Raw genomic sequence first — 14,449 nt, forward strand, 5'->3', positions numbered from 1 at the left:
TACAAAACAAATGGTCCAATCCTTTGAGTGTCAAATTTATAATCTAAACTATTTGTAACACACAGATGTTAGCTGCTAGGTCTTGAGAAAGGCATTCTTATGAAAGTGGAAAACAAGTCATCAGTACCTCATCTATGCTTTTCTTGACAATGGGCTTATCAGGGTCCCCACAGGCAGCGATCAGCTCAGAGCCCAGTGTGGTGACCAGGTCTAGCTCCTCTTGCAGGCCATCAAATTCCTCTCTTATTGCCTAGAATTCAAAACAGAGCCTCAGAACACCATGTAAAACCAAACCAAATCCAAGAAAAGATGTCACACAGAGCTGGCATAGGGATTCCTAGGTGAAATTAGCATCATTTCATTTTCTCTCATTTCTCAAGTTCCTATAGTCTTCTTCTCAACAAGAAAACAAAAGAAATACTTTAGAGAAAATAATATCCTCTAATGCCAAATCTTCACTAATAAAGACAGAATACCAGAGAAATTTAAAAAATTCCCCAAATATGGTAAAGCACGGAAAGATACTTTGTTTTTCACCGCTAGTTTGCCTGTATGTTTTCAAAATAGACACCAGTAAAATATGAGCACAAAGATTTTATGCAAAGTGATGTATCTGCTGGGAAACTCATGATAAGCAAGCTCTGGAGTTCCTTGTATGTCATCACCTTAGTTATCACCTGGCCAGCTGCTGGTATAGCACAAAAGAAATGAAGTGGTGGCCTACCTTGCTTTTCACTGTCACGGTTAAACACACTCACTCAGCAGTGAATATTTAATAAGCACGAATAAAGCCCTAAACCAAACACTGGACATGGAAACGTAGGTCTAGCCTTCTCCAGGGACCCACGGCCCAGCAGGTAGTTCAGGTAAACACACAAGACAGTAAGTGTATGGGGTGGGTAACAATCGAACCAAACCCTGAAGTGTATCACAGCAGTGGCAGAAATGACATGCTGAGGTAAGGAGGAAGACTGTAAGGCACTGTGGACATTCAGAAGAGCACAGAGGAGAAGGAAGAGCAGAACGGTGCCTGTGGCCACACGGGCCTGTGTGTACAAAGCCACACACCTGCCCCGTAAAGTCAGGGCTCTTTACCCAGTGGACAGTGGGGGCCTCTGAGGGGCTTTATGCAGCAGGACAGAGACAGGAACATCGTCAGAGGCTGGTTACCGCAGACATCCTGTGCTCCAGGTTACATGGGAGGCCCTGGGTCAAGCATGAGCAGTGTGGATGCGGAGAAGTGATCTTAAAAACAATCTACAGGTGGAATCTGCATGTCCATTATATTCTGGTACTCACGGTGCATCCCACGTTCAGAACCGAATACAAATTTCAACTGTATAATTTTTCAGTCACATACTGAGTCGGTGTTATCTTACCTCCGCTGCTTCCTGCTGCTGTTTTACTACTGAGGGATCAATCCCAGGATCTTCCAGGTCCCGGATGAAATCTTGAGTGTCTTTTGTGGTAACAACCAATGACATGTGGTCACACCAGAATTTCTCTGCCAGTTCCATAACATCCAGCAATCTGGCCTCCCTTTCTTCCACCAGCATGTGTATGTTTTCCCAAATGAAAACCATTTGGTCCAGCTTGTCCTGCACAGCTACACAGCAAAACCATGTCAGCAAAGATGCCGGTCATTGTCTTTTCAGCAAAAGCAAAACTGGAGCTCATACAGCGAGCAGTTACTTGATTTGCTAAATACACAGAACCAGGGACCCGGTTTTCATCAACTGCAGTCTATGTGTTACCACTGGGCCAACATCTATCACAAATAATGCAAAATCTAGGGGTCTGCTCCGGCTGAACCAAGACTTTTCCTTACCAACATCAATGCTTAAGGCTACATGGGCTCAAGAAGACGCAAGTTTTCCAAGTTTTAAGTTCATGAAACTGGCCTTAATCCCAAAGGCAGTAAGTAGTTAACCTAAGACATATTTTCTTATGCTCTCCAAGGATGGAATTGCTTGTTCAGTCTCAGGAATAGGACAAGGATTTGTACTTCTGACTTGCCTCTGGAATACTCTTATTTCTGCTGTCTACACACCCTTCCTTTGACTCACAGAGCACAACTCTAATATGAGTGGCTATGGTTACCATTCTGGTGGTTATGGAATAGAGCAGGCATGCTAGATACAATACTAAAACTGTATCCCCAGCCTTGGCTGATTAGCATTAACTTTGGTCTGAGAGCCCAAGAGGCTCAGAGGACACATGGTCTCCATATAACCATGTCTTCAGCCAAGTGACCTCACAAACTGAGGAAGCCATCAAAGGACTTTTGTACAGGGACACATGGCCGTGCAAACTCTTCGGAGACCTGGCAGTTTGTTACGCAGTCACGTGGGCAGTGAACAGCGTACAAATCTAGAGCTGTTTTAAAAGTCATGTTGAGGCCGGGTGAGGTGGCGTGCCCTCAATCCCAGCACTTGGGAGGTAGAGGCAGATGGGTTTCTGTAAGTCTGAGGCCAGTCTGGCCTACACAGAGTTCCAGGCCAGCCAGTGCTACATAGGGAGAAACCCTATGTTAAAAAAAAAAAAAAATCAAACCAACCAACCAACCAACCAACCAAATAAAGGAACGCTGAGTTTCCGCCATCACTCCAGAATGACTACCTTTAGCAGATATGTCTTTCTCCGTGCCCTCAGACCTGGCAATCATCTCCTCTCCCCTCTGCCTCAGCGTCTCATACAGTGGCTGCAGCTTCTCCATGTCCACAGACACGCTCTTATTTTCACCAATCTGTTCCTTGATCTTTTCAACCTCCGCGGAGATGGACGGCGGCTGCCTCAGACGCTCCATGATGCGCTCCAGGCTCTCGAGGATCTGGTTGATCTTGTCATGAAACTACGAAAAAACCCAATGGGGTCATTGTAACGTCGCCTGTAAAATTTCCTTCAGTTAAAGACTAAAGACCCTTTGCCAACAATTCCATGCAAAGTTACATCCAGCTGGTATATGAAGCCTAAGGTCATGACCTCTGTGTACTTCTGTGTGACATACTTATGAATAGAATACCGAGTTTCCCATCTATAATCAAGTATCATTCCTTGGCAGCAATATGAATTTTAACCTGTTGCCTAATTTTACAATTCAACTTCTCTTTTTTTGGGGGGGGGAGGGTAATAAGCACATTTGGCTGTCAAAACAGATCATTCATTTAAAATGATCATTTTGAAATCCTCAAGCATTATATAAGTACATGCAAAATTCATAGGTGGTTTTGATTAGATTCAAGGGATTCATTGAGTTATATACTTCTTGAATAAAAAAAATGTAAAATTAAACAAAATAAAAATATGCCCAAGGTTGCATCCAAAGTTTATATCTAATTCATGGTCAAAATACAATTAGAAATAGGAAACAATTAATTTTAATTTTATATTTATGACAGCATCATACATGATGTTATAAAACCATGTTTACCGTTACATTCTCTAGTTGCCTCAAAGTTGGGCGAGCCAACACTGTCCCAGGTAGTTTGAACTGTCAACTGACACATCCTAGAGTCATCTGAGAAGGAAGTCTCACTTGAGGGACTTCCCAGATCAGATTGGCCTGTGGGCATGTCTATGGAGGACGGGCTTCATTGGTAATTGATGAAGGCGGGCCCAGTCCATCGTGAGTGGCACCGTTCCCAGCAGATGGTGCAGGGCTGCAGGAAAGCTAGCTAAGCAGGGCCTCTGAGTAGCCGCCAAGCCGTGTTCCTCCCTGGGTTCTGTTTCCAGTCCTGCTAAGCTCTTGCCCTGCCATCCCACAATGAGGGACTGTGACCCGGAAGCGGAAGACGAAACAAACCCACTCCTCCCCTGTGCTGCTTCTGACCAGAGTGATTTCCTGTGGCATCAGAGGGGGCACTAGAACACACATCAGGATTACAGAAAATGCTACTCCAATGCCAGGATCCAATGACAGAAACCAAAACCGTACAGTTATTCAAATAGTCAATTTCTTAAAAAGTGGTATTTACAAAAACTGTTGCCCATTTAATATTCTTATCTTTATTTATCTGGCTTATTGCTCAGGACTTCCTCTAAATGCCTTCTTGGAAATATTTTACTATTAATGGCTGTAATACTTTCTTTTCTCTCCCCAATGTCAAAGACTGTGTTCCACTTATGATGGACACGGGAGCAAGCATCTGACCATTGCTGCAGGTAGGTTTCCTACTTGCTGAAATTTCTTTTTTATTGTACCCTGGAGCAGGAAGAGAAACCCAAGAGTTGGCTGCCAGTAAACACCATTTCTGAGAGAAAAGGCCCTATACTCAGAGGCAATATAGTCAATGCATCACTGAAGATGAAATTCAATCACAGGGTCCAGGAAAATGCTCTGTGTGCTTGGCTGTGGGGAAGAAATTAATATTTTCCTGGTGTAAAGGGTTACCTGAGTTGACTGGGAAATGGCTTCGTCGAGTACCACGGCTCGCTTTTTGACATCTTCTTTAATTTGGCTGTAAAGGGTGTCGGCTGCCACATACTTTTCTTGGATATAGATGCCCTCCTTTGGGCTCAGTTCCAGTAACTGCGGCCCGGTCTTGTTCATCTTATCTATGTGAGGCTTGTGCTCAGCTATCAGCTCTCGCAGTTGCTATAATAAACCCAACAGCTTCTCAGTATCTCAGAGTCACACCCCCATGTTACAACCGATCCCACCTCCAATGCATGCAGCTGACAAGAAACGCTAAACAATGCCCTGCCCGCTGCAGGGCACATAGTATCCACGTCTCTGCAAGGAGGAGAAACCCCAACACGGGACCGGACAACTGTCCAGTCGCGTGCCTTTCGGGACACAGAGGGAGCGGCACTAAAGGAAACGGTGACTGTGCACGCCACAGCAAGAGCTGCCCATTTTCACGAGAGCATCATCAGCTGCAGCAGAGGAGTCTGAGCTCCTTGGCGGGGCCATGGCTTAGGTTAGGGTGCTACTTTCTGCACATTCGTAATACATACGGAAATGACTGGGGGAGGGGACGTCGAGACTAGGAAGACTCTCAGTGGGGAAGAAAGACACAATACTGGGATTTTAAAGAGAGAGAGAGAGAGAGAGAGAGAGAGAGAGAGAGAGAGAGAGAGAGAGAGAGAAAGAGAGAGAGAGAGCGGGGTATGACAGTGACCTGAGCCCACAGGCACTCCATTCACACATGTGTGAACCAGTATCAGAGGGATGCTCATATATGTTACATTATATGACGTATGTATATTAGAAACCGTTCCATATATACATGACATATAGACACTAAAAGTATCAATTCATTTCCACTAGTCAATTTATTACATTTATTTGTGTGTGTACGTGTAGTTACAGGTAAGGTGGTGAGCTGCCATGTGGGGGCTGAGAACGTAAACCAGATCTCTCTAGGAGCAGTAAGTGCTCTTAACGGCCAAGTCATCTCTCCAGCCCCCTGCTTGATACTGTAAACTGTAAACGGTTCAAAGGTAATGGATTTATCAAACACACAACCATATGTTGAGCATTATTATAAGGTATAGTTAAAGAAAATGTGTATCCTAAGAAATGTCACTTAATTGAGAGAGACCCGCTGTTTACACTGTCGAGTAGAGCTGAATTCAAGTGGAATCACTCCTGTAAATCGGCTGAGGTGCTGGGAACCAGGACAAAGCTGGGACCTCTGAGAAGCAGTGCTTCCTGGGTCCAGTCCAGAACCATTCCCACGGGAGCCCTTTCTTTAAGAGTCTCTCAGGCCAGCCTCTAAGTGGAGGGCTTCCACTTGGCCCTCATCAGCAGGCCCTTGTCCTTCCCCAGTGTTTCCCCAATCCGTTCGCACCACAGCCTCTAGAAGGAGCTTCTGGAGGGCTGACACTCGGGAAAGGCAGTCTAGAGACCATTTACAGGTGTTTTGCTGCTTTAAAGTTGTTCCGAAAGCCTATTAAAAATATTTCTACACACAAAGTCAATTATAAAAGTCTGTGTGTGGTATGTCTAAGCTAACATGCTGCATGAGAGAGCGTGGGCAAGCACCCTCATGGATGTATGCAAGGCCCCAGCTGAGGTTTCTCAAACTGCCTGGCCAGCTTGTCTGTGTGGTGCTGCTGAGGTGACTCAACCTGGGGCCTGCTGTGGGATGTTCTGTATGCTGTGAGTGTGTTGCTCTGATTGGTTGATAAATAAAAAGCTGATTGGCCAGCAGCCAGGCAGGAAGTATAGGTGGGGTAAACAGACAAGGAGAATTCTTGGAACAAGAAGGCTGGGTCAGGAGACGCCAGGCCACCATCTTGGGAGCAGCATGTAATGGCACACAGGTAAAGCCACGGAAAACGTGGTGACATATAGATCAACAGAAATGGGCTGAGTTTAAGTGTAAGAGCTAGTCAGTGGTTAGCCTGAGCTAATGGCCAAGCAGTTTTAATTAATATAAGTGCCTGTGTGTTTACTTGGGTCTGAGAGGCTGTGGAGCTGGGCAGGACAGGAGAAACCTTCTAGCTACAAGGGGCAGTGTGATGAGCCTTTTGTATGGCATCCTGTGACAGGCCAGAGAACATTTATTAGGTGCCTACTTGGACGTGTGTGTGTGTGTGTGTGTGTGTGTGTGTGTGTGTGTGTATGAGCAAACAGCCTTTGCCTGGATGTGGTATTACACACCTGTAATTCCAGCAGTCAGGAGGCTGAGGCAGGAGGATGGTGAGTCTGAGGCCAGTCTGGATTACATAGGGAGAACTTCTCTCAGGGGTGAGGGGTGGGGAGTGTGGAAACCACATGCCTTTGCCTCACATGTGACCAAATAATTCTTGAGGTCATCATGCTGGAGAAATCTCACATGACTTAAAGGCCTATAACACTTGATAACACAGCCTCTGGAGGCTATTTTCATTTCTAGACAGGTCTTCCCCCTAATCAGTAGATTTGGACTTAGAAAAGAAATGCTTTTTGAGGGCTGCAAAAAAACTATTCAGTATGAACAGTTTGGAGACATATAAGGCTATAAAAACTTTGTCTTTCCCTTGATATATATAACCATATGTTTGCTTTACAAGTTCAGAGATTACACAAAAGAGAAAAACCAATTCTATTTTTAAGATTTTAGCTAATGAACCATTTCTTACCACTAGGTGTTATTCTAAAAGCAGTTATTCAAATCACCTATGATAGAGATGTTTATGGTCCATTTTATACTAAGAGTCATTCAATGAACAATGACCAGGATTCTGAGACAACACACCTTTATACTGGAACTGAATTCAATTCGACACCATTTGTAAGTCTTTTGCTAGTTGAATGGTTTAGATGAGACGGCAAAAATTTAGTTTGGCTTTAAACTGTTTTTGTAAGCTCTCATCTGAATAAGTGTTTCAGCTACAGACAGTCTTCCAGCCCATGTGTTAAAGAGGTAAAGGAACAAGATCAACTGCAGGAGCTGGGGAAGTGACTCTGGATAAGAGCATTTGCTGCTATTTCGAGGACCTGGTTTTGATTCTCAGCACCCACATGGCAGCTCACAACTGTTTAGAATTCCAGAACCAGAGGATACAATACCCTCTCCTGGCCTCGGGGCGCCGTACACACGTGGTGCAGGCAACAGACCCAAATATACAGAATAAAAGTAAGCAAATCTCTAAAAAAGTACTAAGTTCATCATATCTTCTACAAGATGTTGTAGCACATCCTGGGTTGACTCCCGCCCTCTCCTGATCAGTCTCTGAATTCATGTACAGATCAAGGACAACTGGGTTCTCAAGCCCGCAAACATGAAGAACTCCAGATCTTTTCCTGAGACTCGAACCCTCTTTCAACCAAACTCTGTGTCAAGTGATATCAAAAGTTAAGTGACAGCTAGAGGCATGGTTTCATAATGCCAGAATTCTACTTCCACTTCATATGATTAGGTCACCTCGTCACTGTCTTACATAGTGGAGGTGGTGATGGCCCTTAACAGCTAGCATGGACTCGCTGGCCATGCTTCCTAGCCACCAACCTATGTTGATACCTCAGCCAGTTTCCGTCTCATAGCTTTTGTGACACTGTCGTTTCGACTGATGCATGCCCTTGTACATTTCCTCCAAACTCAATGGCTGTGTATGTATGATGGTTCTTCTGTACACCTCTACTCTATTTTTTAATATTTTTGATGGCTCTGGTCACTACATATAAAGCACAGAACATTTTATACGTACATGGAACATGATTCAACATATGTAACTGAAAGCACCTCAAAAGCTCACGTCACTAACATTTTCAAATGGTATTATTTTTCCACCCAGACAGGCTATAGTACACACTACCATACGAAAGTTGTGATGTATGCAGTGTGTGGCAGCTCACCAGCTGTGAGGGAGTGCAGACATCATCATCATCATCATCATCATCATCATCATCATCATCATCATTATCAAAACGCCCTGATTCTGTACGTGTCTAACGGCTCTTTACACACACCATCAACACCACTACCCTGGTTAATGGCTGGCTCTCCAGCTCTCACCCGGTGCTCTTCCTGCTGCCGTCTCAGAGTTTCATATTCCAGGGCTGGGGCAGGCAGCTGGGCGATGATTCTTTGTGTTTCTGTCAGCCACGGCCAGAGTTCCTCGTACGTCTCCCAGAACTGGCTAACGAGGGACTGTGCCCGCTCCAGCTGCAGGTGCCTCTCTGAGTTTATCTGGCAGATGGCATCATAGTTCTTCAATATCTTATCCAGTTTTTTCTAGAAAACGAGATGAGGAAGAGTGTTTGTCAGGCTGGACGTTGTAGTTCAGGATGCTTTGACTAGTTCTGAATGTGTGGCACAGAGTAGGGACACAACAAATGTATACGAGATAAATAAATAAAAGGAACCTGTTCACATTAACTGTTTCTGTGCACACATCCATGTTAAATTAAAGAGGGCACTCGAATTGTTACACAAGTATCACTGAAATCTGCAGACACAAGAAGCAGAATTCTCCAGTACTCTTACACTGTTCTCAGGGTTAGAAAGTAAGTTTCATACAAGTCTACCAGCATTGACATTATTACCTGGGGGGAAAAGGAAGACTATCTTTTACAAATGAAATTATAAGGACAAAAATCAATTAAAAATAAAATCAGTCACATGCATGGGAATCAACGTAGGCCACTGTGCTGTACACTAGTGTTGTGAGGTACAGTTATCTGAGAGTGCAATGTGAACTCACAATAAGAGGAGGAGAAAGGATAACAGCCTGAGAAACTACAAGTCGGAACGGAAATTCTTTCATGGTGACCTGCATTTTCTATTTCTGAGTTCTTGAAAAATAACACTTAGTTATAGACTAATAACCTGCCCTTGTACAAATGGAAAAGAAAAAGTATCATTGTATCACATAATCTGTAATTTTACCTGTGGTCTACCTGAAAAGGAATGTATTTTATCTAAAATGTAATTTAAGGCATGGATGTCTGTATATCATTATTTGGGGTCACACACTTAGCTGGAGGTATTAACGCTCAGTCATTTCTTTAAGGTACTCAGGTGTCCATTAAGGTTGAACTAACTTCTACCTGTGGATGGTTTTCTACCAATCTGAAGAATTACTAAAACTACATATACCCATTTCTTCCTTAGCCATTAGATCACTGTTCCTATTGGCTTAGAGTAACTTTAGACAGAATGAAGATCTATGTGTTTTGGATTTTATTTCAGCTTAAAAGTTGCAAATGTTCCTGAAGTGTACGGCCCATAGCTGATGTATCTCCTAAGCATCCTAAGAGTAATACAGCTAATATTGATTGGATTGATTGAATGCTCAATGTGTGTCTGTGTCAGTTAATCAAGGAAACTTTTAATAGCTCAGATGCATTAACATAGACTGTCCTGATTTAAATGTAAGGATTCTGTCGCTTAAACAGCAGCTGCAGATACAGAGAAGGTGCCCTTCCGGAATTCAGTGCTCAGTGGATGCTATTCATGGGAGGCTCACTGCCTACCATACGGACAAGGTGGTACCTTCATTGACTGCTTTTCCTCTTCGCTGGATGTGGTCATGATTTTATGTCCAGATTTAACAAGTTCATCAACAATATCCTTGTGTCTCAAAATATCCATGGTGAATGCCTGTGATTTACCAAACAAAGACAAAATACAAAGTTGAAAATAGCAAGTTACCCTGACAGAGTCTTGGGAAGCAAAACCATGTGAATGTATTTTCTAGACTCGGAGCCTGGCGACACATAACTTGGACGGCAACTGAAAATGTATTTCCTCACCTTTTGAACCTGCAGCTGAGCAGAGGTCTGGTCTTGCTCAAGCCTGATGTCACCCAGAGACATTAACTTCTTCTCTATTTCAGTAATCCAGGATAACTCAGCCTCTGCCGCTTGCTCAAACTAAACAAAAGATAATAATTAGGTCAGCAAGTTCCTGTGGCTGGTGCCAGAAAAATTACCTATTTACGTTGCTTCTAAATACTCCCTTTCCTAATTGGAGACGCTCAGTGTCTCTTTTCATTGCATGCTAAAATAAATCGTGAGTGACTGAGTGATAGAGAGAAGAACTCTGTCCACAAGCCCTATGCCCTGCTGTATGGTAACAGACAGAGCATGGAGGCAAGGATAGTTGGCTCTGTGGCCTTCTGTTCAGGCGTCTCAGTGTCCAAACATAACTGTTTTAAAAGCTGATAATAAGATACCATTTTAAGTTATTTTTTCCTGTGACTTCAATTCTCAGATGGGCAGGTAGCACTGTGCCATCAAAGTCCCTGGCTCCTGATAAAAGAATGAAAGATTCCCATTTCTTTATTGTATGTGCATATACATATATATGTATATGTATATATAAATGCATGTGCAAATAGTTATATCTGTGTATGAAGAATACACTCAAACAATTCATGTAAACATCTCATTTAATGCTGGACTTTAAACATGTACAAGATCATTCCGAAATGTTCCAGTTTATTTTCCTCCTCGTAACATTAAATCATAGGCATGGCAGAAAATTTTAAAGCATGGAAAAATAAACAGAGGAAAATTAAAATCCAGAGTTCATATTGTTGGTAATTAAGTGGCTGGGAAAGTCAGACTTGTAAAATACCATATGGACACTCCATATCCAGTTTTTCTCATTTGTTAGGAATATTCCCCACATTTCGTTTTTGTCCCTTTGTGTTGTCAAAGAGCATGAGCATTCTCAGTGTCTTGCATCAGATAAACTCTCAGTGCTGTTCTGAACTGAGCAGGGAGCAAAAGGTGGGGGAGTGATACTTCACCCCCACAGAGAGATGAGAAGCGCGGGAGCTTCAGCTGGAGAAACGGATGGGATGGACACCTCCTCAGCTGGAGGAATGGACACCTCCTCAGCTGGAGGAATGGATGGGATGGACACTTCCTCAGCTGGAGGAATGGACACCTCCTCAGCTGGAGGAATGGATGGGATGGACACTTCAGCTGGTGGAATCCAGCCCTGCCTGAGTGTCCTACTTCCCAAAGTGGGAGCAGAAAAGGACAATTAGGTAAGAAAAGAGAAGGGTGGGGCTGAAAAGTAAGTCAGAAAATAATTCTACTTTAAAGAGTCTACATTGTCACAATGTAAACACACGGGGAAATGGAACGGATCAACTTTCCTCACTCCAAGGCAAGTAGAACCCCGGCATGACACACAGAGCGCTCCTGCAACATGAGGAGGGAGGCAGAGCACCTTGGACCTTGGGTCCCGGGGATCAACACCCCAAGGGTGGTATTTCTTTGCGCCTCACCTACCCAAGATGAAGCACAGAACAAGCAGCCCCCACACACCAACGGATACAGACGCAGCCCCGGGAGAGTCCCGTTCTCCCTAGCCAGAGGACACAGGCAGGGGAGGGGCAGCCTAGCAAGGCAGAAAGCAGACAATACTCCCTCCAAGTCAATCGAATGCCAGGGAGCGAAATGGCAGCCCCCGTCACTCATGCCAAGAGAAGCAGCATGAGGAGCCGAGGATTTCGCCCTCGAGTCTGTGACATTGTTCCTAATACCCCCTTCAGGATGAGGTTAAGCAGGAGCCCAGGTTTTATCCCCACTGACTCAAAACTAAGTGCCCTCCTACAGTGTAAAGGGAGGATGGTACTGAGGAGTCTGGAGTCACTGTCAGGCAGTGATGAGGCAGTCTCCTTTGCTCCACTCTGGTGGCGTCAGAACAGACCAAGTGAAGAGACAGAGTTCTCCTCACCACTCCGTGTTAGGCCATCATGGCCTCCCTCACGGTGCAGAGAGGGGAATGACCAGTCCCACACGACAAAAATGAGACATGTGCCCTAGAGCCTGAGGGAAACTGAGCTTTCACCTCCCTGGCCGCACTCCCAGTCACTTCTGCCACACTGAAAATGGGTACAGGCAGATGAAATCAAAGTTCAAATCCATATAAAAACTAGGAAGATTCATCTGCCCCTGCCTCCGGAGTGCTGGGATTAAGGGTGTAGGCCACCATGCCTGGTCAATACTGTTTTCTTTAAGGATGGATATTTTAATAGTTTAGGTTTAAGAACAACGACATTAACCTGATTAAGCTTCAATGCATGCTAACTAATATGAACTCAACTTGTAATTCAGCCTGTATCTGCTTCATATCACTCAACTAACTGAACAGTCAACTGCTCAAGAAAACAGTGCACCCAAAGGACAGAATATTTGTCTTGTTACTCAGAGAAGGCTTTGGTGCCGGCCTGGAGATGTTCAGATAAATTTTAATGAAAAAAAAGTCAGTATTTTAAAATAGCTGAATAAACTTCATAAATAAGTATGCCCACTTTCCTACAACAATGCGCCATACAAATCCCTGAAAACTGTGAACTAGGCAGGCCAACACATTCCTCAGGCATGAATGCCCCTCCCGGAAACTTCCCAGGCAGGGCCTTGCTATAGCGGTCTGCCGTCACCCTTTGTGATCCTCGGCTATCAAAGTAAGGGCAGAGCATGGAGCTTTAGAACCTACAAATTACAGTTACACAATGCCAGAAAACCAGCTTTGGAGACTCTCTGCCGCAGTCTGTCTGTGCTTCCTGCTTCTGCCTGGTGTGACTGAAGAGGTTAGTCACCCATCTCCCGCTTGAGGTATCCTACCAAATCATATAGCCCCATACAAAGTTTGCCATCCAAACCTGATGACTTAATGTAAACAGCCACAAAGACTTCAACAGAGGCTTAACGATGCACAATCAACTTCACGGCCCGCCATTTCCCACAGGGCTGTGGCTCACAGCAGAATTCTCTAGAACTTGGGAGTAGAAACTGTGTAAGCCACAGGCAGGTCAGAAATTATCATTTTTTCCCTTTTAGTCATCTTTGGAAGAAAATTCTACGTCACCAAGAAAACTCTTTCCTTTCAAAAAACAAAGACTTTTTCTTGCCGTAGCAGCATGCCAGTGAACAGTTAATACGGACCTACATACTAATTCCAACTATTGACTTACAGATACATCAGGTTAAGTCTAGGTACAATGATAGTATGAGCCACATGCACATATATAGATACAAAGCATTCAGTTTGGAAAGCAGGGCTTTCCTGTGTGTGGCAGAGTGCTGTCTATGACGTAAAGGGGGCAGATGGTTCTTGGCAATATGCAGATTAGCAGTGCCCTGGTGCTCAGACATAGCCCAGCAAAATTATATTAAAATCCCTGAGTTCAATTCTGAAGCACAGCGATCAGAATGGAAACACAGCACTAGACATGCTTGTTCAGGTGAAGACCCTGGGCAGTTGGAGAATGTCTGTGGCCCAGAAAACAAGGCACTGGGGTCCTACCTGCTGAGACCGCAGAATGGCAGCATCGATCTCTTCCACTTTCTGAGTGATGGTGTCGCTCACCAATCGGTAGCGCTCATTGTCCTCAGCTACCATTTTCTCAAGTCCTTCTCTTGCCCGCCAGGGTACCAGTTCCAACAAAGCACCGCTCACTTCATTAAGAGAATCCAGTAAGGCTTTGTTGCTCTTAACTTCTTTTTTCAGTTCCTTGAAAACATACACACATACGGGTAAACGTTTGGGCAGGCTCTCCTCTGTTCTTGGGGGTCCTCTGCTGGCTGACAAAGCTGTACTTGGCCTGGCTAGTTCATCTGAGCTAAATAAACCTCCATGATTTGTAGCTATTTTGCAAAAATGAAAGTGTTTCCAGAGAAGTTTAGAGAACAGCTCATTTGTCAACATGGCAAGATTGTATCTTTGAAATGGAAAATAAATATTTACAGTTTGGAAAAACAAACCCAAACAAGTTATTATGTAAGTGATCAGGTAACAAAAATAAAACAAGAAAGCTGTTGCTTGCAGTGAGGACATGTGCTGGTGTCCACCACTGCAGCCTCACTGAGTCCCTTCCACCCCTGTGGGATCTGAAAAGAATGCTTGGAGAGGCAGTGAATTTTTGTGATGTTGCCAGAAAACCCACCCAGGCTACCCATCTCTGATAGAAATGCTTTTCCAACCAAATTACAAATCTCTAAAACAAGGATCATCTTCTTTTTCTGTTTTTCCTTCTTCATCATTCTATCTTGGGCAGGAAA

General features: G+C 44.1%; 1 protein-coding gene across 9 annotated transcripts in view; it reads right to left on the reverse strand.

Moving 5' to 3' along the window:
• Positions 1–14,449, reverse strand: part of Dst (dystonin) — a 160,740-nt gene that overhangs the window by 44,777 nt on the left and 101,514 nt on the right. For all 9 annotated transcript variants that reach the window (XM_059281384.1, XM_059281380.1, XM_059281377.1 and 6 more), the window contains 8 exons: positions 13,695–13,901; positions 10,184–10,303; positions 9,924–10,031; positions 8,445–8,663; positions 4,391–4,594; positions 2,620–2,851; positions 1,380–1,606; positions 128–250 (listed from right to left, as the gene is read on the reverse strand). In XM_059281384.1, the coding sequence (XP_059137367.1) occupies positions 128–250; positions 1,380–1,606; positions 2,620–2,851; positions 4,391–4,594; positions 8,445–8,663; positions 9,924–10,031; positions 10,184–10,303; positions 13,695–13,901 (1,440 nt within the window). The remainder of the gene's footprint in view (positions 1–127; positions 251–1,379; positions 1,607–2,619; positions 2,852–4,390; positions 4,595–8,444; positions 8,664–9,923; positions 10,032–10,183; positions 10,304–13,694; positions 13,902–14,449) is intronic.

Source organism: Peromyscus eremicus, chromosome 16_21 (genome assembly GCF_949786415.1).
Source record: "Peromyscus eremicus chromosome 16_21, PerEre_H2_v1, whole genome shotgun sequence".
NCBI classification, from domain to species: domain Eukaryota; kingdom Metazoa; phylum Chordata; class Mammalia; order Rodentia; family Cricetidae; genus Peromyscus; species Peromyscus eremicus.